General features: G+C 53.5%; 1 protein-coding gene across 3 annotated transcripts in view; it reads left to right on the plus strand.

The window, feature by feature from the left end:
• MDN1 (midasin AAA ATPase 1) overlaps nt 1-22,972 on the plus strand; it is an 83,736-nt gene that overhangs the window by 11,452 nt on the left and 49,312 nt on the right. For all 3 annotated transcript variants that reach the window (XM_032973608.2, XM_076074979.1, XM_032973609.2), the window contains exons 14-42: nt 642-702; nt 944-1,152; nt 1,564-1,667; nt 2,127-2,271; nt 2,886-2,982; nt 3,275-3,388; nt 3,990-4,137; nt 4,539-4,652; nt 5,071-5,222; nt 5,696-5,874; nt 6,352-6,560; nt 6,888-7,034; nt 7,644-7,785; nt 8,956-9,090; nt 10,026-10,173; nt 10,641-10,779; nt 11,376-11,503; nt 12,157-12,298; nt 13,022-13,151; nt 13,894-14,121; nt 14,904-15,116; nt 15,435-15,643; nt 16,561-16,683; nt 17,340-17,537; nt 19,144-19,251; nt 19,822-20,010; nt 20,632-20,721; nt 21,677-21,961; nt 22,481-22,727. In XM_032973608.2, coding sequence (XP_032829499.2) covers nt 642-702; nt 944-1,152; nt 1,564-1,667; nt 2,127-2,271; nt 2,886-2,982; nt 3,275-3,388; nt 3,990-4,137; nt 4,539-4,652; nt 5,071-5,222; nt 5,696-5,874; nt 6,352-6,560; nt 6,888-7,034; nt 7,644-7,785; nt 8,956-9,090; nt 10,026-10,173; nt 10,641-10,779; nt 11,376-11,503; nt 12,157-12,298; nt 13,022-13,151; nt 13,894-14,121; nt 14,904-15,116; nt 15,435-15,643; nt 16,561-16,683; nt 17,340-17,537; nt 19,144-19,251; nt 19,822-20,010; nt 20,632-20,721; nt 21,677-21,961; nt 22,481-22,727 — 4,533 coding nt within the window. The remainder of the gene's footprint in view (nt 1-641; nt 703-943; nt 1,153-1,563; nt 1,668-2,126; nt 2,272-2,885; nt 2,983-3,274; nt 3,389-3,989; nt 4,138-4,538; nt 4,653-5,070; nt 5,223-5,695; nt 5,875-6,351; nt 6,561-6,887; nt 7,035-7,643; nt 7,786-8,955; nt 9,091-10,025; nt 10,174-10,640; nt 10,780-11,375; nt 11,504-12,156; nt 12,299-13,021; nt 13,152-13,893; nt 14,122-14,903; nt 15,117-15,434; nt 15,644-16,560; nt 16,684-17,339; nt 17,538-19,143; nt 19,252-19,821; nt 20,011-20,631; nt 20,722-21,676; nt 21,962-22,480; nt 22,728-22,972) is intronic.

A 22,972-nucleotide genomic window follows, 5' to 3' on the forward strand; every position in this document is an offset into this window, starting at 1 on the left:
CCCTTCTCCCACGACGCCCCGCTGCGTTGTTGTTTCGACCCCGCTGTTTTTTTTTGTCGAGCTCGCGGTCCTTCCCGGTGTGCGCATGGATTGTGATGATGATTATTGTGGGATGTGTAGAACATAGATGTTTATCACACACACCGCAACCATGTATGTATGTATGTTGAACTTCTTTCACACCGTATATAACCAACCGTGCTAATCGTGGGTGCGGGGAAGGGACAAAATAAACACAAAGCAGTTAAAAAAATCAGATTTCAATCTAGATTTGATGCTGATTTAAGGCTGAGTTGACCTAGTGGGGTTCAGGACCCATAGCTATCAGAGAGGGTTCTTGCCTATAAACAATAACAAGCAAGCCTGCCTGCGCGGATGAACAAGATGGTTGTTGCGGCTGTTTGGATGTGTAAAAAAAATGTATTTATGTGGCGGGAAATGCACATTGAAAATATATATAAAATTGCTTATAAATTATTTTTCTTGGCCGATCTACCCAATCGCCAAACGTGTTCCCGCTTCACCGTCCACCCAAACACCGACTCTGCTGCTACAAACCAGACGTGAGAGATGCCCACGAGAACCCCCTTTGGCTGCTGCTGTCGAATGGTTGCTGACTGTGTCGATGTTCTGTGTCCCAGGTCGCACCATCCGAGTGATCAACATGAACCAGCAGAGTGACACGGCTGACCTGCTGGGAGGGTGAGCACAACTTCTGCTTACAAACAAAACGTCGATGCTTAAATGTGGAACTGCTCTAAGAGCGCATTGTACTTGCAAGGCGTGCTACATTCGCTGCGCCCGGCGGCTTGACCTGCGGATGCCGACCTTCGTACGATCGCTCACGATCCCACGCTTCTCTCTCGTGCTGCGATCCCCTCCCCGTTGCGCGCATGCACACGCACACGCACACACACACACGCGTGCGCGCGTGCACGCGCAGTTACAAGCCCGTGGACGCGCGGCGCCTCGTGAAGCCGCTGCGCGAAGCATTCGAGGAGCTGTTCGTGCGCAGCTTCTCGAGCCGGCAGAACTCCACTTTCCTGGGCCACCTCCAGACGTGCGTGCGGCAGAAGCGCTGGAGCGACCTCGTCAGGCTCATGCTGCACGTGCAGGCCAAGGCGTGCGGCCGCAACGGCGAGCACGGCGACGGTGGGGAGGAAGCATCGCGGTTTTCCTCGTTGTTAACGCAGCTCGCGTTGCCGTTGCGGCTGTGTCTGGACAGACACGCAGGCACAGTGGCGGCGGGCACACGGACAGACTGACTGACATATGGGCAGAGGGACAGGTGTATGTATGTTGAACTTCTTTTGCACCGTACGTAGCCAACCGTGCTAACCGAAGGTGCGGGGGAGTTTTAAATCTGGCAAAATTGCACAGCTCCAGTGGCTTCCTAATATCGGAAGAAGGAGCGTTCCAGACGGCCACAGAAACGCTCTGCGGTGACCGACACATTGTTAATGCTGTGATCATTTACGGTCTGTGTCTGGCCATGTACACAGGCGCAGTCCAAGTGACGGTGCGCACGCGCTGGTTGACACGGGTTTGCTTGTGTGTGTGCAGGCACCGCCCTCCACGCCCAGTGGGAGGCCCTGGGACTCCGCCTCGCGCAGATCCAGAGGCAGATGAAAGTGGCCGAGAAAACCCTGCTCTTCAGCTTCGTGGAGGTGACCTGACCCCGTTCACTCACAAGACTTGCACGCACAACCACCCAGTCCGTCCCCTGGAGCCTCTCTTCCTCAGCTAGGATTGGTCCCCTTAAAGATTTCATGTTGTTGGGTTCTTGGCATACTGCGTGAACCACTGCGCCTCCGGGGGTGCCCACTGCTCTTCCCAGAAACTCTTAGAAATCCCAGTTGCGTTGTAAACCACAGCTTAATTTCCCACCAAATATTTTCCGAGTTTCCCGGTAGACTGGAGTCTGCGTTGAACGACTCACAGCCCCCAGCCGTAGCTCGAGGTATACTCAATGTGGTGTGCCGGTCGCGGAAATAATTTCCTGGTCACGGACCTGGACAGTGCTCTGGTTGTACCAAATCACAGAGGGCAGTTTCAATGGGGCGAAGCGCAGCGCTGCTGCCGGTGCTGAACCCGCTCTGCTGGGGCGTGCGTCCGCGCGGCCGCAGGGCAGCCTCGCGCAGGCGGTGCGCGCGGGTGACTGGGTGCTGCTCGACGAGATCAACCTGGCGTCGGCGGAGACGCTGGAGTGTCTGAGCGGGCTGCTCGAGGGCAGCCGCGGCTCGCTGGTGCTGCTGGACCGCGGCGATACAGGTGGGACCTCGCCCCGGCCCCCCCCTCTCCCCCCCCCCCCCCCCGGCCCCCCAACGTTCCTTCCCTTGCCGACCGTGGAGGCCGAGTTGTTTAACGAACTCGACATGAAAAAAATAGCGACAGGTGTGCGTGAATACATGGAAAAAGAATGAGGCGTTGCTTGACTTTCCCGACTTTATGTAAAGTAGAAATGACAGGACGAGTGTCTCCCCGCTCGCACGCGCGATGGAGCTGCAGTATTCGACGTTCGGGGACCCCGAGACAGTGGTGGAAATTCCACATTCCCACCGCGTTGGGCGGTATATCCGTAAGTTGATCACCGTCAAGGTCTCGGACTGCTTGGAATGGCCTAGTTACAGCGTTCGGCCAACACCAATGAGCAACCACCTGCAATTAAACCGGGTTCTCAGGGGTGAGCGATGGTCTCGGCCTGATCACCAATAACTGCAAATGCTTGGTGAAGCAACTCCAGTGGCTCTCTTGGGAAGTAATTAGCGATGGACAAAATATTTCACATGTAACGATTTACCCTCCCTACCTCTCGCCCCCTCCTCCACTCGCCCTCCGATTGAACGAATTGTAATTATTCCGTTTTATGTTCGTACGTTTATTAGAGCCAATCTCGCGTCACCCGGACTTCCGGCTCTTCGCCTGCATGAACCCGGCCACGGACGTTGGCAAGAGGGACCTTCCCCCAGGAATACGGAACCGGTACTGACTCGGAGGCAATGTGCACACCATATCTACAAGATAAGCGCCTACTCTCCAGCTACGTTTGTATATCTACGCTCGTCCGCATAGCTCCCTTCTACACCACCCAACCGATGTCAGTGAATGAGGTGTCATTTGAAAACGAATGACGTGACCGAGGCTCACGTAAGCTACGTTTTGTCGGACCGGCCAACAAACCGCTGCCCTCCTGTACCCACGATTGAACTTGGGACGTGAATGCTTGCTGGTGGAGTCATCTGTTTTATGAGCGTGCGCACCTCACCCCTGACAGGTTCACGGAGCTCTATGTGGATGAGATCGAGGACACGGGAGACCTGGGCATCCTCATCTCGGACTACCTGAAGGGGTTGAATGTCACTAGGCCAACCATCCAGGGCATCATCAGGTAAGGCCTCCTGGCGCTGCGTTTGGTATAGCGTGCGGTGCCGTGTGACGTCTTTCAGCTGTTGTGGTTCGCAACACGGCAGCTGGAATGCTGGTATTTGAATATCCTGTACTTACATCACTTTTTTATGTCTTTGTTCACCTGTTAATTATATTTTGTCGTGTTGTATGGCAAGGATGGTTATTTTGATGCATTTCCCAAACTCCAGTCCCAGTGGCCACCCACATGATAATCAGCTTTTCAACATTCATAAATGTTTCGTGTCGAAACAATTTTTCAACACACTCAACACACCTGATGGTTGGTAAACATCCTGCAATTACATCGGTGTAAGGTGGTACACGCACAGGATCTGTGCCCTGATTGAATCGGTGCTCTGTTTGAATCACGCGGGGAACGCATTCACACGTGAGGTCTCCATCATCGGCACTCTCTGCTCTCGCGTGGAGCAACAAAATGAGACTCTAGCTTGTCACCCCAAGCCTCCGTCGCCCGACCGTGCGTTACGCGCACCCCGCATCTTGCTTGACACGTTTAACCGTCTTCCCACTCCTCCCCCCCCTGCCTCCACCAATGTCACCGCCATTGGTGGGTCCGATAGCTTTTACCTGGCCGTGCGCAAGGTGGCACGGGAGAGCCTGGTGGACAGCACAGGCCACCGGCCTCACTTCAGCCTCCGCACGCTATGCCGTGCCCTGCAGTACGCCGCCAGGAACCCATGCGGCAACCTCGCGCGCTCCCTCTACGAGGTGCGGTGTCAAACTCGGCTAGGCCTTTGTAACCGCGTGTGTCAGTGTGGAATTTACTCAACGCTGTCATTCTCAGGAACTTCAAACCAGATCACAGGTGGAGCCCTACATAAACTGCCCAATGTTGTGTGCTCTACAAGCCTGTATTCAGTTGCTCATCAAACACGCTTCGACAAACACTGCTTTTGTTCACTCAACATAACTGTAACTCCATGCCACTGCTTTACTAACATAATGCACAAGTTGCTCAGAGTAAATGCGTTTACTACCAGTGGGAATAGTTGGCGATGATCGCCCCACATTTTTTTACCCCGTGTATTGTGACGTTAAGGGCCCCCCACCCACCCACCCTGGTTTACAAACTTCGACGAACGGAAATAACCGTTCTCTGCATCCACCAGGGCTTCTGCCTGAGCTTCCTGACGCAGTTGGACCGAGGGTCGCACCCGGTGGTGGAGAATCTCGTGTGCAAGCACGTCGTTGGCACCCGCATTGTGAAGGCTCTACTCAAGCAGGTGTGAGACTCCCCTCCCCTCCCCTCCCCCCCCCCCCCCCCCCACCGCTGTTTGCACGCACAACGTCCGGTTTCTTAGCCACAGGGGTTAGAGCGGGGCAAAGTGTGGGGCGGGTCACGTAGGGGCGGTGGTCACGTGGAATGGTCACGCGGCCGCGTCAGCTCGCGCCCGTCGGCTCTGGAGTTTCCAACTTAGAAATAGGTGGCAGTGCCCCGGGGAGCACTCGTGTCTCGCTGCCCTGGCTGGGAACGAGTGCCACTGGCCCGCTCCAACTTCCGCAGATTTTCTTCTCTCGTTTAAAATCAAGTTTCATACGCGTCTCCATCAAGCCGGGAGCCACACGCGGCTTGCAATCTGCGGTCAGGCCAGCCCTGCTCTTTGACGAGGCTTCCTGAATTGGTCGTTGTATTGTGTACAGCCCCTCCCGGACCCTTGTCCCGGAAAGTTCGTGCAGGTGGAGGGCTACTGGCTGCCTCTTGGGGACAAGGAGGTGGCTCTCGATCCCTCGTACATCCTCACGGCCTCCGTGAGGCAGAACCTCAAGGACATCGCCCGTGTCGTGGCGGCTGGGTGAGTGCCCGTCTCGCGCGTCCACACACCCAGGGTCCGGTTTGCTCCGCCCACCTGGTGAATGAGTAGTAACGTGCTCTAGAAACTAACAGAGATTAGTGCAACCGATTTTACTGAATCGTTGGTGTGAAAACGTGGATAAAAAAAATATAAATGTATTCGTCTTGTGGGCATGTTTGTGTTACACCTACGCACGTTGAGAGATAAGTGACCTCCAAAGCCATTTTAAAATCACAACCCGGGTCCCCTTATTACAAGGGAGACCTGGGATTCCATAAGTCCAGGAAAACGGCAAATTCCAAAGTGTAAACGAAACAACACGGAAGACACTATTTACCAAAGGGTACACACGAGTACACATCCCTTTGCGGCTTATATTGGTATTGAACGAGAGTGTGGGCCACCGCCCTCCCTCCCCCCACCTCTCCGACCCCCCCCACCCACCACCCCCGCTCCACCCCCTTTGGAGGCAGCCGTCACCCGGTGCTGCTGCAGGGAGAGACGTCGGTCGGCAAGACGAGCCTCGTGCGCTGGCTGGCGGGCGCCACGGGCAACGCGTGCGTGCGAATCAACAACCACGAGCACACAGACCTGCAGGAGTATCTGGGCAGCTACGTCTCGGACCGCGATGGCAGGCTCGTCTTCAGGGAGGGTAAACGATACGCGACGCCCGCTCTCACGACTCGGCTCGCTCGCTCGCTCTCTCGCTCGCTCTCTCGCTCGCACGCACGCACCGTCGCTTGCTCGCTCTTGCTTCCTCGCTCAAGTCACGCTCGCTCGCTCGCTTGCTCGCTCTCGATCTTCTTGTCGCACGTCACTCCACCGGTGTTGTTCCCCCAGTTCAGCCGCGCCTATTGGACCCTCGCTTGGATCTCGTTGGCCGTTGCTCATCCTCATCAATGTCAAACCAATACATTGTGTGCATCTCAGAAGGGACTATGTGTTTATTATTCATCAAAAATATTTGCCTGAAAAACCGTGAAACTGGACCGCCGTACGGAACCTTGGCTTTTGTATTGCTTCGATTAGCATTGAAAGCACCCGAATGAAATCGCATCTGGTCGTGCGTCTCGTGGCTCTGTGGGTGTGATCGGTCACTCTCCCTGCCCGCCACTGTCCCGCGCACCAGGCTTGCTGATCACGGCGATGCGTCGCGGCCACTGGATCGTGCTGGACGAGCTGAACCTGGCGCCCACCGACGTGCTGGAGGCGCTCAACCGCCTCCTCGACGACAACCGTGAGCTGCTCGTGGCCGAGACGCAGGAGGTTGTGCGCGCGCACCCGCGCTTCACGCTGTTCGCCACGCAGAACCCGCCGGGCCTCTACGGCGGTCGCAAGGTGAGGCCCTCCCCTCGCCCGCCAAGCCCGCGGTTACGATCGTCGCCCCATTGCCGAGCGTCGCTGCAGTCGGGTTTAGAGTTGGAGATAAATAAAAATGTTCCGCTGCAACCGGCGCGATTTATACGTGTGCGGGTAAGAACACCCTCACGCCGATGTTTAGTGCGCGCGCGTGCTTCCCGCGTTCGTCTGTGCGTTAGCGTGTTCACGCGCACACGACAAATCGGAGGATGCCGTGACCGTCTGGCTTTCCTAGCTCTCCATCACGTCCGGCGTGCCTGCCCCTCCCCTCCCTGACTCGTGGCCCATGCCTCCCCCTTGCTCCAGGTCCTGTCGCGCGCGTTCAGGAACCGCTTCGTGGAGCTGCACTTTGACGAGCTGCCGAGCTCCGAGCTGCAGACCATCCTGCACCAGCGCTGTCACCTGCCGCCCTCCTATTGCGCCAAGCTCGCTGCCGTCATGGCCGACCTGCAGGTGCGTCCGCCTGTGCTTATCCTCTCCCGACGGATACGGCCGAGAGAGCCCCCACTCGCTCTTCTCCTGCCCGCTCTCCTCGCCAACCGCAGAAAATACCCGCTCGCCCCCTGTCCCGCTCACCCGCTCACACACTGACCCATTCACCAGCTCATTGCCGCATGAGCTATGTTTTTGCGGTGGTTCCCAATATTTAGCTTGGTGTGTACAGACCTATCAACTGTCCGCGTACCCCTAACAGATTATATAGGTTTCGTATAATACAATTAACAATATTGCATCAACACACAACTAACTCCGAAAAGATTGAGTTATTACTTGATAATTTATCAAACAATGAATCTTTAATGTCTCGTATGCACCATAGTGACGTTGTACATATGGGAATCATTGTTGTATTGAACTGTACTCTGGTTGTGTTGTGGCAGTGGTGGTTGTGGTGGTTGCAGTGGTTGTGATGATGGTGGTGTTTGTTGTTGTGGTGGTTCTGGTTGTGATGGTGGTTGCCATGGTTGTGTGATTGTGGTGGTGTTTGTTGTTGTGGTGGTGGTTATTATGATGGTGGTGGGTTGTGACCATTGTGGTTTGTGGTGATGGCGGTGGTGGCAGGCTCACCGGCGCGGCTCCAGCGTGTTTGCCGGCAAGCACGGCTTCATCACCCTGCGCGACCTCTTCCGCTGGGCCGAGCGCTACCGCCTGGCCGAGCACGGCGACAAAACCTACGACTGGCAGCTGCACTTGGCCAACGACGGTGCGTGCCGCAACACACCGGCGTCGCGAGTGCTGGCAGCGGTGCGGGACCTCGCTTGTGTCGGCCGCGCTGAGCTCCCGTCAAGGAGAAGCATAACCCTTCATCACGCGGACTCCGCTCGTGCTCGCAGCAGCAGCGGCTTTTGGCTGGCCGTCGAACAAAGACCTGCTTCTGCGGCCGTCTGGATCGCTGTTCCTTCCGATATTAGGAAGCCACTGGAGATACGCACTTTTAAATCATCTAGATTGAAAACTCATTTATTTTGTGTTTAGTTTGTTGGCCTTGCCCAACGCCTCTGATTAGCACGGTTGGCTGCGTATGGTAAGAAATAAGTTTAACCGATATACATGCTAACACCCTACGATGCTGAGCATAATCCTCCAGCGAAATCTACGCTGTCAACTCCCTGTCCCTGTTCAAGGCCAGGCTGTCGACACCTCTTCTCGATTGTCGATAGCCGTTTCTTCTCTTGCAGATATGTAAATTTTTTTTTACAAAGACAAAGATTCCCCATATAGCCTATAATAGACGGTTGGGGCAAGTGCAGTTCGCGAGCACCTATGAAGGCCGGCACAGCACATGAGGGGGTGGGTTGGCCAGCACCACGCCCGACCGCCTTTGTCTCCCCAGTGGCGTTGTTTACAAACCACACCGGGTACTCATTTGAGGCTGAGTCGAACTAGGGAAGGTCCAGGACCAGTTCCGATAATCGTCACCGGTGTTGGCCGAGAGCGGGAATCGAACTCGGGCCCCCGGGTTCGTAGCGCAGCGCGGCGCTAACCGCTCTCCTGTACGGTCACGGTTTCACACTCGGCATCACTTCCACTTCTATTCTTGCGTGTGGAAGTCTCTTCAGGATTGAAATGCCACGTTGAGTTCCGCTAGCCATAAGTGGGCTTCGTGTAGTTTACTGTATGGTCCATACTATATGGTCCACGATGGACCGCGTCACACGCAGCATCACAGAGAACAACGGAGGCCCAGGACCGCTTCCGATAATCGTCACTGGGCGTTGGCCGTGAGCGGGAATTGAACTCGGGGTCCCCCGGGGCTTCATCTCGCAGCGTGCCGCACGCAATTCTTCCCTCGCGATGTACACATCCCGCCGCTAGCGCCTCAAACTGCGGCTGCACCTCGACGCTCCGTGTCCGCGCGGTGTCTCCCCCGTAGGCTACATGCTGCTGGCGGGGCGCGTGCGCAAGGAAGAGGAAGCGAGCGTCATACGGAGCGTTCTGGAGAAGAACTTTAAGAGGAAGATCAACCCGGCGCAGCTCTTTTCCCTTGAGAGCCTGCGGCAGATGCTGGGTAAGATGGGAACGGCGAAGCGGTCTGTAGGCTGCCCGTAGATCGTTGTAGGCGGTGTACAGTAGGGAGATGAGATGATATTCAATCAATCACCACGCACAACAGAGAATCGTTGTGCCTGTCAAGTGACGTCTTACGACGACATCTATTTATCGGCAAGCAAACAGAAGCAGGGTTTATTTTTTTCAAGATAGATGTGGGATTTTAATAAGTGCAGCAAGAGCAACATATCTTGATGTGTTAATGCAAACAAATCACCAATTAAACCCTCATGAAGAATAAAAATCGGATAATAAAATACCCAAACACAATTCCAATTAAAATCTCTTCGAGAGAGTTTTTCCTTAAATTATCAATTGAGCGTAATTGTTTTGCTAAACCTCACTTAAGATTGTTATCACGGTAGAAGGTGGCCAGGTGAATGAAGAGGCGCTGACCTGAGATCTGCATTGGAATCCAGGCAGCCACACAGTAATTAACCCAGCAATGATGATGGGTAAAAGATATTTGGGTCATTACGTGGTCTTACCAAAATATCTATTCTAAATTGGTAATAATTATGTCAAAGGTTATGGTAAGGATGTCTTTGGGTGCCACGGTGGTGAGATGTTAACTACCTCTCCCGGTATACAGGAAGTCCTGGATTTGATCCCAACCCTGACACCTGTATATTAGGAGTTTTCACGTTTTCCCCATGGTCGCGTGGATTTTTATCCGGGTCCTCCCGTTTTTCCCACCACATTTAGAAAAACACGTTTAGAGTATTTGGCTGCTATAAATTTCCACGTGATGATAAGCCACTTCGTTGAGCTGCTCGTCTTGTTGCCAGGTCCCTTCTGAAAAAGAGCCATATTGCTCAGTGGGCCTTACATGGTAAAATATTTTTTTTTTACTCAATCAGTGTCTGCGGTTGTCTGGCGCTGATCCTCGGGTAGATGCGAGGGCGTCGGTCGGCGGGCGCGGTCCGGAGTTGCCGGAGGAGTTCCGGCACGTGGTGTGGACGTCCGGCATGCGCCGCCTCGCCGTGCTCCTGGGCCGGGCCCTGCGCTTCAAGGAGCCGGTGCTGCTTGTCGGAGAAACCGGGTTCGTGCCGTGACGTGCCGGCCGCGAGTCACCTCCGCCGTGACCACCCACACTCAGTCACTGAGTGGTTACGACGCTCAGTAGTGTGCACGCTCAGATATGCAGGCGCGTAACGATTCGTCGTTTAGAACCGATTTTTTTTAACACCCACGATACCTTCGGTCAAACGTGCGTGCAACGATTAATTGTTGAGCATGTATGCAAATGAGATGGTGATGTTTTGTATAGGCTAATGGAGTCAAGTGAAACTGTACAAATGTATGTACAAATGATACAACATTGATCAACGACGCAAACGAGACGGCACAAATTTGAAACGAAAACGATCCGTTTCTTGAATTAAATTGTGACCTTGAAATGCGATAGATCCTTGTGTGTGCGCGTAATCTTTACGGACTTGTCTTTTTTTAACTCCGACATTTTCTCCACCCCTAATTTGGGTCGTCGCTTGCCCGTGTCCGTCCCAGGTGTGGCAAGACCACGCTGTGCCAGATCTTCGCCGCGCTCGCTGGGCAGAAGTTGCACACCGTCAACTGCCACCTGCACATGGAGACGTCCGACTTCCTGGGTGGCCTTCGTCCCGTGCGGCACCAGACGTCGGCCCAGGTGGGTCAAGGCTGCAACATCCCAGCTTTAAGCAGAATTCCTCGATTTTTTTTCATTGGGACTCACGGAATATGTTTGTACGTTGAACTTCTCTCACACCGTACATAGTCAGATGCGCTTAACGGAGGTGCAGCTGCGTGTTGAAACTTGTACGTTCTCTGTGACACTGCATGTGACACTGGATGTGACACTGGATGTGATATGGTCCATCGTGGACCATATATTACGAACCATACAGTAAACTACACGAACTCTCTCCTGAAGCCCACTTGTGGCTGGCAGACCTCAACATGGTATTTTGATCCTGAACAGACTGCCATACGCAAGAATAGAACTCGATGTGACGCTGAGTATGATGTCGTGACCGTTTACGGCCAACACCCAGTGACAATTATCTGAATCGGCCCTGGGCCTCCCCTCGGTCGACCAGGCCTCAAATGAGTACTAGGCGCTTGCCGTGTGTAAACATCGCCACTCAGGAGACAAAGGCAGGCGGGTCGTGGTGCTGGCCACCCACCACCCCCCTCATGTGCCGTGCCGGCCTTCATAGGTGCTCGCTAACAAGCGCTCGCCCCAACGGTCTTTGTTGTGTACAGGAGGGCGACAGTCAGAGGCTGTTCGAGTGGCACGATGGACCGCTGGTGCTGGCCATGCGGAATAATGGCGCGTTCCTCATGGATGAGATCTCGCTGGCGGACGACTCGGTTTTGGAGCGCCTCAACAGGTGAGTGGCGTTGGTGCTGTCTCTCCGGTCGCGGTGGCTGCTGGAATGTCAAACCGGCGGGGGCGGGCGGTGGGAGGGGTTTATGTCCAATTTGTCCAGGATTCTAAAATTGGCTAGATGTTGGAGCTGGACAGCAGCATGGGTTTGGATTTCGTGGAGCATTTGCCACGTTGGGTGAGTGAGAAAGAGTGAGCGGATTTTCTGAGAGTAAGAGTGAGTGTATTGATGAATGAGTGGGTGAGTGGTTTGGTGAGTGAGTGTCTTGACTGAGTGGGTCAGAGCGCGATTGATTAGCTGAGTGGAATAATGCATGCGTGAGTTAGATTGCGTGAGAGTGAGTGGGTCACCTGGTAAATGAGTAGCTGAGAGAGTGGGTGACAGTGGTTTAGTAAAGAAGGGAGTAAGTGGAGAGCGAGTGTGAGAGTGGCTAAGTGAGTTAGTGAGAGTGGGTGAGTGGCTTGTTGAGTGGCTGAGTGAGATAATGCTTAGCCGAGTTAGTGGGTGAGTAGCTGACAGAATGGGATAGAATGACTGAATGAGTGAATGGCTGAGAGAGCGGCCGAGGTGACATAATGACTTAGATGAGCGAGGCTAGCGCGGCCCTCTCCCCGCACACGGCCCGACCCCTCGTCCTGTCCGTGGCTCTCCGCCAGCGTGCTGGAGGTGGAGAAGAGCCTCCTGCTGGCCGAAAAGGGGAGCGGCGAAGACGGCGAGGAGGTGGAACTCGTCATGGCCGGCGAGACGTTCTGCATCCTCGCCACCATGAACCCCGGCGGAGACTTCGGCAAGAAGGAGGTGCCCCCTTCGGCGCGGTTCGGAAAGGGTTTTTTAGACTCGACGTTCGACGACGCGGTTCTGCGATCAAAATAGATCACGAGCAATGAGTGATCCAACGTCCAAACAACAAACAGTTCTTGCGTCTTAAGAATATATATAAGTATGTTCCATTATCAATTGTTGTTTGAGTCCACATTCGCAGTGATTACTCCCAGTGAGGGATCGACTCGGCCAATCATCGTTGTGTAGTTGATTAAATGAGTGTCTCTGTGTGGAGGTCACAAATGGGTTGCCCTGTGGTAATACAGACCCAGCTGTGGGTCAAGTCCTCCAGCAGAGTTGAGTGCTGCCCAACTTATTGTTTGAGCAGGGGAGACACTGTGGCTTTGAATAAATTATTATGGGTGAAAGCCTATAAACAATCATCTTTTCGTCTTGCCCACAGTTGATTATTTATCTTGAGATTATTTCGTAAAATGATTGCATCTTCATGTTCATGCGTCAACCGGGTATCTTCTTTTTACTCTTCAGTAAACTGTGAATGCGTGAAAACCAGCAGTAGATTCCCTTGTTGAAGTAGCTGAACCCGGTTTTTAGACTCGCCCAGCCGATTTTGCGGTTTGAGATCCGAGTGCCTCGGTGCGTCGTGACGCCGTGACATGCCGCTGGCCGTACACATGTTGAACTTCTTTCGCACCGTACTTAGCCAACCGTGCTCATCGAAGGTGTTTGTGTGCACAGCTCTCGCCGGCGCTGCGGAACCGATTCACGGAGATCTGGTGTCCGCAGACGAGCGAGCGCGACGACATGATGCAAATCGTGCGGCACAACCTGGCTCCCAGCCTCTCTCCGGGCTCCCCGCTCGCGCAAGGTGAGGCCCACGTGCTCCGCTCGCAGCGTAATAGGCCAGCGGAGAGCCCCCCGCCCCCCCCACCCCCCCTCTGCTGAGCGGCGAAATGGAATTGCGTGATTGAAACAAGATTATTTTAATCGATGTCAAATAAATAAGTAAAGTAATAGGGTAGGGTAGGGTGGTGTAAGAGGCCTATGTGGGGTAAAAGGCCTTTTTTGGACCTGGTGCTAATGGAAATTACGTCATCAACCATAATTAGTTTGATGTGATTGGCGTGCTTTCGGGGCACCTGTTATTCGTGTTTTCAGCTCAACAGACAACCACGTGTGAGCACCTTTTTTAAAGGGCCTTTTACCCTGCGTAGGCCTCTTTCCCCACCGTACTGGACCTGTGAAGACTTAACACATTTGTTTTAGTAGCTTTTGTCGAGCGGACTGTGCTATTAAGTCAAGTTCGATTCCTTGCCGCAGACAAGATCAGTGTCAACCGATATTGGAACTGGTCTACCATAAGACTGCATCACGGTGGGCGGAGGGCAGTGCCACATTAGCCATTGTATTGTGCTCCCATGTCGATGCTTGCCTACTCTCACTGACGCGCACGCCGATGAGTGTGGTGAGCAACTCCTGTGACCAAGACAGCATAGAACAAAATTATTATGATCATTGTTACGATTCCTACCGTAATATAATTAGGCATAACACTTGCCGTAGTTGAAGCCTCGCTGCGCCTGATCGTTTACTCTCCATCTCGGGCTCAGGCGTGGACGTGGCTGCCTCCATGCTGGACTTCATCGCGTGGCTCTCGAGCCAGGACTTTGGCCGTCGCTGCGTGGTGAGCGCCCGTGACCTCCTCGCCTGGGCCCTTTTCGTGAACGCGGCGAGCGGGGCCCGCGGGGACGAGGGGGCGGGCGCGCGAGAGCCGCTCGACGTGCCCTGCGCCTTCGCGCACGGCGCCTGCCTCGTCTACGTGGACGGCATCGGCTCCGGTGCGTCGATCATTCACTTGTCGCGCGTAGCCAGCGAAGGACAGTTGCGCTGAAACGTGTGTTGACCTCCTTGCGACTGCATTCGCATAAACTGCTCTTGCTGCCGTGCCATTGTCTCGAATAATATCACGGAGAGGGTGACCACGGGGGGGGGGGGGGCGTCGCCACTCCTTTTGAGGGTCGTGGTCCACTTTGAACGTCGACCGTCAACCGAAGTGCGATCATTTCCTGGAGTTTGCGCATCAAGACCGGGGCGACGTGTTCAAAAAAGTGACAGCCGTCTCCCTCGAAGGCCCGGGGCGTCGTCGACGGGAAAAAAAAACACTTTAAACGTCATCGCCCTCGTCTGTGTTGTTTATGTTCGTGAAGGAGACATCGGCTCAAACTGACTGCACCGAGCCTTTTTAAATCACGGTTGCTAAGCACAGCCCCAAAGGCCCGAAAGGCCAAGCAAGCATCCAGCGACAAACGGCACTCTGGGATGTTATTATAGATGAGAGTTAATTGAGCAATATTAGAAAGGAAGAGTATTCAAAAACAGAGCATTGCGGAGTGCGTTCGCCTGGCTGCAAAATTGTAAAATTATGTAAGGTGAGAGGTTACCGGGTGGCTCAGAGGTCAGAGCGTTGAGCTGGCACCGCCGAGATCCTGGCTTGTGAAGTGACACCAATGGCACAGCGGGGAGATAGCATTGCGAGGCAACAGGTTTCTCGACACGCGTCTGCGCGCGCGTGTGTGCGCGTCCCGTCGTGAGCGTCCGCGTCTCCCTGTCCGTGGTGCAGGCACGACGGCGGGGTCCAGCGACGTCGTTGCGGAGGCTCGGGCCTCCTGCCTGTGCTTCCTCCGCAAGCTGCTGTGTGCCGCGGGCACGACACTCGGCCCCGCGGCGTTGACCCTGCTGGCGCCGGGAGAGGGGGAGCAGCGGGCCAAGGAGCAGCTGGGCCCACGCTGGAGTAGCGGCTCCTTCGGGGTGCCGCCATTCCATATTCCCACGGGTAGGGCCGCTCGTGCGGTGACGAGGGGACATATCCCCTGTGGTGGGAATGAAGGTCAAGAGGTCATTATGGCCACTGGCATTGAAGTCGCCTGACCTTGCCAACAAAGTGGCTTTGCATGTGGACATTTATAGACGCCAAATACTAAATGCACGTTGATTCTAAATGTGGATGGAAAAACCGGAGGACCCGGAAAAAAATCCACCGGCAGAGAGACATGTGAACTCCAAATATACGGCAGGCGTCAATGTCGGAGTCGGACCCACGACCTCCCGCATCCGAGGCGAGGTAGTTAACATCCCTCCCTGCAACCCTCAGGACCCCTGGGGCCGTCCTCGCGGCTGCCCGACTACGCGCTGGATGCGAGCACGACGGCGCGGAACGCCCAGCGCGTGCTGCGGGCGCTGCAGCTCGGCAAGCCAGTGCTGCTCGAGGGATCGCCGGGCGTCGGCAAGACCAGCCTGGTGGCGGCCGTGGCGCGCGCCGCGGGGCACGAGCTCGTGCGCATCAACCTGTCCGAGCAGACGGTGAGATCACGAAATCGCGCTGCGGCCGCGACGGAATTTTTAACAATACGATGTGGTGATTGCTGTGATCTTTTGTTCGTCGCCCACAGCTACCAATGAGTGTTTCGCATTTTTTTGTGGGATTGCTTTTGAGCTTTTGCTTTGCATTCGGTACAAATATAGATTGCTTAAGAGTTCTTCAATTGCAGTTCGTTCAAAATTAGGCCTGCCTTAAGAATTGTAAACGTTGCAACATGCAGTTCTATAAAGTACTCGCGGTCAATTACGCAGGGGAATGAAATGAAGAAGAAAACGCCTTTTAACATCGTCAATTACTCGCCGTTTAGTTTTGCTATCGATGTAAAGTCACCATGATTGTAGCTAACATCTGTACTGTACAAGATCTTTGCCGTCGCAGGACGCACATGAAATAGAGCAGTTTAACACGTACGCTGTTGCCACCAATATTAGCCATAAGAGGTTTTTGGGTTAGATGGCGTGAATCCTGAAATAGAGCCGAGCATCTCATCTTTGCAGCTGAATTGAATAAAATCTTATAAAAAGAAGTTTCGAGTACACACTTATGTGAGTGGAAATTTACATGGCTTGTTAAGTGCCAATTCAATAGGTAATGGCTATTTATTTGGCGCACTAATTATCGTGTCCGTTATTTAATAGATATATTTTATCCATCACGTGAATTTTTTTTAAAGAAAAACTATCAATGACATTGCGATATTTTGCAATGCGCAGGACACGATTACCGCTGACCTCGTATCTTACGAATGTATCGTCGCACCGCCATATTGCAGCAACCAACCTCGGTGTAGCGTCGCCGTATCCGCGAGCCTGGGGCCGAATCGCCTGAACGTGCAGCGGCTCGGCAAGATTCGCGTTTGTGCCACGATTGAATTCGAGGAACCGTTTTCCTTTCCCAGGACGTCACCGATCTGTTTGGCACGGACCTTCCCGTGGAGGGGGGCCAGGGGGGCCAGTTCGCGTGGCGTGACGGGCCTCTCCTCGCCGCCCTCAAGGCCGGTCACTGGGTGGTCCTGGACGAGGTGATGACGGCGATGATGATGTTGATAACAGAGCGGTGATGAAGGTGATGGTGCTGAAGTTATAATGGTGTTGAAGGAACAGTTATGACGACGACGATGTGCGTATGTACGTTGGATTTCTTTCGCACCGTACGTAGCCAACCGTGCTAATTGGAGGTGCGGGACGATGATGATGACATTGAACGCAACAATAATGATAAGTTAAAAAGTTTCATCAGGTGAGAACTCTAGAGAGACCAGGACTGTCTCATCTGTGAAAGTGATGTGAAGCGTTAGTCTTCCGGAAGGGAGCGATGATGGCTGCTATCCCCACTTTGAGCAATTTGCGATGTAATTTTCAAATTTGGCAATTCTAGCCAACGATGGGCCCACTCTTGCGCGTAATGTCGGGGGGATCTTTAACATTCACCGCGCACAGTATTATTACTTTTAGTTATATTGTTTCAACTTGCTGACCCGCCCCCTACCGTGGACATCTGTGAAAAAGAGCTTCATAGATTATCGGATTCCTCCTGCTTCAAATAAACATTCTGTAGTAATAATCGCCGGATTCGAACCACCGCGAACCTTTTTGCAACGAGCGGCGAACGCGCTCGCGGCTGTTCTGTGTCGCCGCCCGCTGTGACGTGTCGGGGGGGTTTGCCCGTGGCCTGCAGCTGAACCTGGCGTCGCAGTCGGTGTTGGAGGGGCTCAACGCCTGCTTCGACCACCGCGCCGAGGTGTTCGTCCCCGAGCTGGGCATGACGTTCCACGTCCAGCGCGACAGCACCCGCATCTTCGGTTGCCAGAACCCGCTGAGGCAGGGCGGTGGCAGGAAAGGCCTGCCCCGCTCCTTCCTCAATCGCTTCACTCAGGTCTGAACGAGCCCCAGTGCTGCTGTCTCTTTTTGTTTTTATTCGCGTATTTATTTTGGTTGCTTTAACAACGACGATACTCGTGCAAAAGGTACCGAAACAGACTTTTGCCAGGCAAGGCCCCACTGAGCTTAGTAGCTCTTTTTCCGAAGCGACCTGGCCTCAAAGGATAGCTCAGTGAAGTGGCTTATCGTGTGGAAATTTAGAGCAGCCAAATGTTCTAAGCGCATTTTTCTAAATTTGGAGCGAAAAACCAGAGGACCCAGTGAAACATCCGAGCAACCACGGGAGAGAACACACAAACTCCAAATCTACCGGCGTCAGGGTCGGAATCAAACCTACGACCTCCTGTATATCAGGTGAGGTAGTTAACATCTCGCCACCGCGGCGCCCTCATTCGCTGAATGACCGCCGCCCACGCGCATAACCGTAGCGTCCTCTGGCTGCAGCCTAGGAAACCGAAATAGAAACCATGAAAGACGGAGAGTGGTCAGGGAAGATGGAAAGACAAACTGAGGGAAAAAAAAAGGTGGCGGAATGGAATTGCGTACTTGGGGGGGGGGGAAACGTCGGATGAGGAACGAGTCGACGAAAGGAGACCAAACGTTGCTGTACGCCGTCCCTGATCCCTGCGAGAGGTTCTCGGTGTTCAAGAGTGGATATTTCCTGAATCAAATTCAAGCGGAGTTCAAGTGCGGTTATCTCGTGTCTCGTCCGTTCCCTCAACTCCCATCCTCTTTGTATCTCTAAATAATGAAACACATTGAGGGCGGTAGCGCATGAATTGGCAGTGGTGAATGACCAAAAGTCCTTCAGAAGATGCGAATCGCCTGGGGAGGGAGGTGAGATTGATGGTGGCTGAATGCGAATGGTGGCGACTTTTTTGTGCAACGTAATTGCCCTATAAGGTTTTACTGTGAATGAGAGTACCGATTTTATCTCTGCCCATCTCCTGCCTTTTCAAATTAATTGTATTTTGTTTGCCTGCTTTTTTTTGTTGGGTTTAACACATTTTCTTGAAATTACAGTGGACATGCGAGAACATTAATTCTGATATTAATTTTTTTAAAAACTTAACCTTCCTAATTAACACGTGCTGCCTTACAATGGATATATATTACTGACTAATTTTTTTGGCCTGTCATGTACTTCTTCGTGATAAAGCAGTGTTCATGTTCAATGTGGTGATTTTTTTGTTGTTGTAAAAATGTGTGCTTGTGTATTTTTGGCAATGCAGTCTCTTCATGTTTTATATTAATTTCATTGCTTAATATATAACTTTAGAAACTCACCGGTCAGTTTAACACGTAGGCTTTCGCGACCAATATCCATAATAGAGGTTTTTTTGGGAATGCTACAATGTGGCGGACACAAAAAAACCTCTTAATATATGAACTCACTGGTGTTACCGGTTGTTAACAAGTGCAGGAGGATGAGAAGGTTTATTGAATTTGCAATCAGATCAGGTCAGCGCCACCAAATCACGGCACCGTGCGAACCTTGAACTCGGCTCCCTTGCGTGTGTCAGCCACCACGGCGCCAAAGGCGGGCCCCTATTTCGAAGGGCTTAACGACCTGGCCGATGCCCATGTTGTGTGCGCCCCAGGTGTACGTGGACGAGATGAGCGGCGGCGACATGGAATTCATCGCCAACGCTATGTTCCCCAACATCGGCAGCCACATCGTCGCCAAGATGGTGGAGTTCAACAACAAGGTGACCTGTGACTCTCGCGTCGGTGGCAACAGCATCAGCAATAACAACAACGTGGCCTTGACTCGCCCGTGCACGTGTGCCTATGTTGTGCAACTTGGTCGCTCTGTTACTGTGCATGCGTGCGTGTTTGTTAATGCGTATGAGTGGGGAGCGGTTGGGTAGCGGTTTAGCGCTACACTGCGCTACAAATTCGATGACCCGAGTTCGATTCCTGCTCACGGCCAACACCGGTGACAATTATCTGAACTGGTCCTGGACCTCCCCCGAGGTCGACTCTCCCTCAAATGAGTACCTGGTGCGGTGTATAAATATCGCCACTGGGGAGACAAAGGCGGCCGGGCGTGGTGTTGGCCACCCACCCCCGCGTGTGCCGTGCCGGCTTTCATAGGTGCTCGCTAACAGCATTTGCCCCAACAGTACGTCAAGGCTATACGGGGGGGATCTTTGTCTTGTTCCATACGAGTACGGCTGTCGTATCTCTCCCCCCGCGCAGTGCCTGCGCACGCCATTGGTTGTGGGATCGCGCGGAGTGCAGCTGCTTTCCCTCGCTCCCGTCGTGTGCTCGGCCAGATGGTGCAGGCGGTGACGGCGGAGCGGCGCTGGGGCCAGCGCGGCGGGCCCTGGGAGTTCAACCTGCGCGACGTCTTCCGCTGGTGCCAGCTCTTGGAGGCCGACCAGGACCCGGGCCGCTACTCGCCGGGCCGCCACGTGGCGCTGGTGTACACCGACCGAATGCGGAGCGCCGAGGATCGCGACAAGGCACGTGTCCAAAACCGCCTGCCGCAGCTCGGGATCGGGACCGCGCTGTTGTGGCCGCCGTTGTAGCATTCCTCAAGTGGCGGTGACGTACGTACGTGTACGTCAACAGTTTTTCTTCCGATTCCGTTCCGATGACGTGCACGTACTTACATACGGAATTGGAAGAAAAACTTAAATAAAATAACTTTTATTGGTACAGATGCTCCAACAAAGCCGCCACGTGGAAGGGCGTGTGGCACAGTTTGGTGCAGCTGTCGTAGAGGGCGGTCGTATCGCTACGGTTCTCTGCGGTGAGAACAGTGTCCTTGAAAGCAATGGCGCTACGCCTCTAAAAAAAACAACGCTGAATCACTTCCGCGTTCCGAGATTCAGCGGTGAACGGGGACACACCCTATAACTTGCAGACGTCTCGGAACGGCGGGAAAGGGTTCATCCTGCGTCTGTTAATAAGCAGTCTCGTATTTATAACCAAGCTAAGAGTCCACTTGAGAGAATTATTTGTAAAATAGTTGAATTCGATCGCTGGAAAGAATGGCGATACATTTATATTTTTTGAGTTCGCTCAATTTTAGTCTATCATCAGTGTAAACTTGAATCTCCTTGTGTGCGCGAACTGGGCAGGTGTACGAGCTGTACCGGGAGGTGTTCACGGAGGAGGAGGATTTGCTGGAGGAGTCGCTGCACCTGCACGTCACTCCTGCACTCGTGCAGGTGAGCCCTGCTCTTCATGCATGGTGCAAGTTTACCAAATTTGAAGAATAAAACATTGGCCCGCAAAGTGCTCAGTTGAGATTGTGCATTGCCTATCTATGCCCCGTACTGCAAAAAATATGGCAGGACCCTCCTCAAAAAGAGTCATGAGACTCGGTGAGACTTTCCTGTGTAAACAAACGTACATGCAGACACGCCCAAGAGAACATCCACTTTCATGCAGTAATTTGCACACTGTGCAAAGCACTGCACCGCTGCTCCATGAATTCCATCATCGTCATCAATCATTATCAGCCATGTGATCAATGCACTGCCGGATGAAGGCCTCTCCAAACCCTCTTCATCTGTCCGAGTCCTGCGATGCATCAATCAATAAAACACCTGCACACGAGCTCATCTCATCGCTCTATTTCCACGGTGAATAACCTCTTAGGCGCATCCTCTGTGCATATGAGGGGTAAAGGTGCAGCCCTGTAAATGGTCGTTAATGCCACTGCTGGCAGAAAGGGCCTCCAGTAAAGAGAACTTTGAAGGCCACCTGCAGAATATATGAATTTAGGAATACCTCGTCTAAAAACAAACGTTTTATTTCACTAGGTAAGGCCCACTGAGCTATATAGCTTTTTTTTAGAAGCGATCTGGCCACAAATGATCCCTCAATAAAGTGGCTTATCACGTGGAAATGTATACCGGCCAAATGCTCTAAACGCATGTTTTTAAATGTGGAGGAAAAAAACCCGAGGACTCGGAGAAAAATCCACGCGGTCACAAGGAGAACACGCAAACTACAAATATGCAGGCGTCAAATCCACGACCTCCTGCGTACAAGTTGAGGTAGTTAATAAAATTGCGGCGCCCAGCGTGAACCGACGGCGAGCCCGCAGGTACTGCCACGCTCTCGCCGCTCTGCCATATTTTCCATGGTCACCCTCTGGCGCCCTTCGTCTCCACCCAGGCTGGCTTCAGCTGCCTGCGGCGCCACTCGCGGGGCGTCCCGGGGTCCGGCGTCGGCGCCCTCGCGGGTCCGCACGCCCTGCAGCTGTTGCCGGGCTGCGTGCCGCGCCTGGCGTCGCTGCTGCGCTGCGTGGAGCGCGGTTGGATGGTTCTGCTGGTCGGGCCGGCCGGCGCCGGGAAGTCGGCGCTGCTGAGCTCGCTCGCCACGCTGGCCGGCCGCCGCCTGCGCGTCATGGCCGTCAACAGCGACATGGACACGACGGAGCTGCTCGGAGGGTTTGAGCAGGTTTGTTTGGCGGGCGTGGGGGAAGGGCGGTCGGATTGTCGCCGTTTGGGTGGCCTGGGCCGGCCTTGGGCTTGTGTCTTGCTCAATGAAGGGATGACGACTGCACCAGTGGGAGCCTGCGTTTCCACCAGCAGCACATTAATTATGCCCAAAGTGTCATTGTCATGCATTGGTGTATGTATCTGCATGTATGTACTTGTGCGTTTCACGTGCCATTTTAAGCCCTAACACATGGTACTGTCCTGTGACCTCCTACCATCTAGCCTTTGAGACTTCACTTGGACTTGCCTAGCCTGATGTCGCCACTCCTGATTTATAGGCCGTGTAGTATTTTTTATTGTCACGTTTACCAAGATATCTACACATTTATGTATTTGTAAATGGAGGTTTAACCCAAAATAAATATGGAACATTGGATTGGCTACAAAAACCTCCATTTTAAGTTTCCACCACGGTTTTTTATTCTTATGTGAACTTAGGTAATCTTTCACAACTATTTTTGTGTCTCTCGCTTCTTAGGTGGACGCGCGTCGCCCGTGGCTCGCGCTGCTTGCGGACGCCCGCGACGCCGTCGCTTCGCTCGCCCGTGCCGCCCTCCCCGCCTCCTCCCAGCATGCCGAGCGGCTGCTGCGACTGCGCACGTCGCTGTTGGCAATCGGGGGTGGGGCCACGCCGGAGGTCACGGTTTCGGACGTAGAAACGCTGCACAGCATTCTGGGAGAGGTGGAACTTGTCAACGGCGATCACCGCGCGCTGTCTGCGACAGGTGAGGCTTACCCCCTAGTGCATTCTGGGAGATCAGAATGCACCGATGATTTCTGCATGAGCATCTTTTACACACTTAGAATCATATCTGGCGGCACATTTTCTATTCCTTCAAACGGTTTACACTATAAAACTTCACATAGAACTGAGCGAAATTGTAACTTTTTTATGCCTCTGTGTGACATGCATGCATTTTGAGCACTGATTATTAAAAGGCAGTTGCTTACATAAGCATTTGCATGATCT

This window comes from Petromyzon marinus, chromosome 51 (assembly GCF_048934315.1).
Source record: "Petromyzon marinus isolate PM22_M1 ecotype Great Lakes invasive population chromosome 51, UKy_Petmar_22M1.pri1.0, whole genome shotgun sequence".
NCBI classification, from domain to species: Eukaryota; Metazoa; Chordata; class Hyperoartia; order Petromyzontiformes; family Petromyzontidae; genus Petromyzon; species Petromyzon marinus.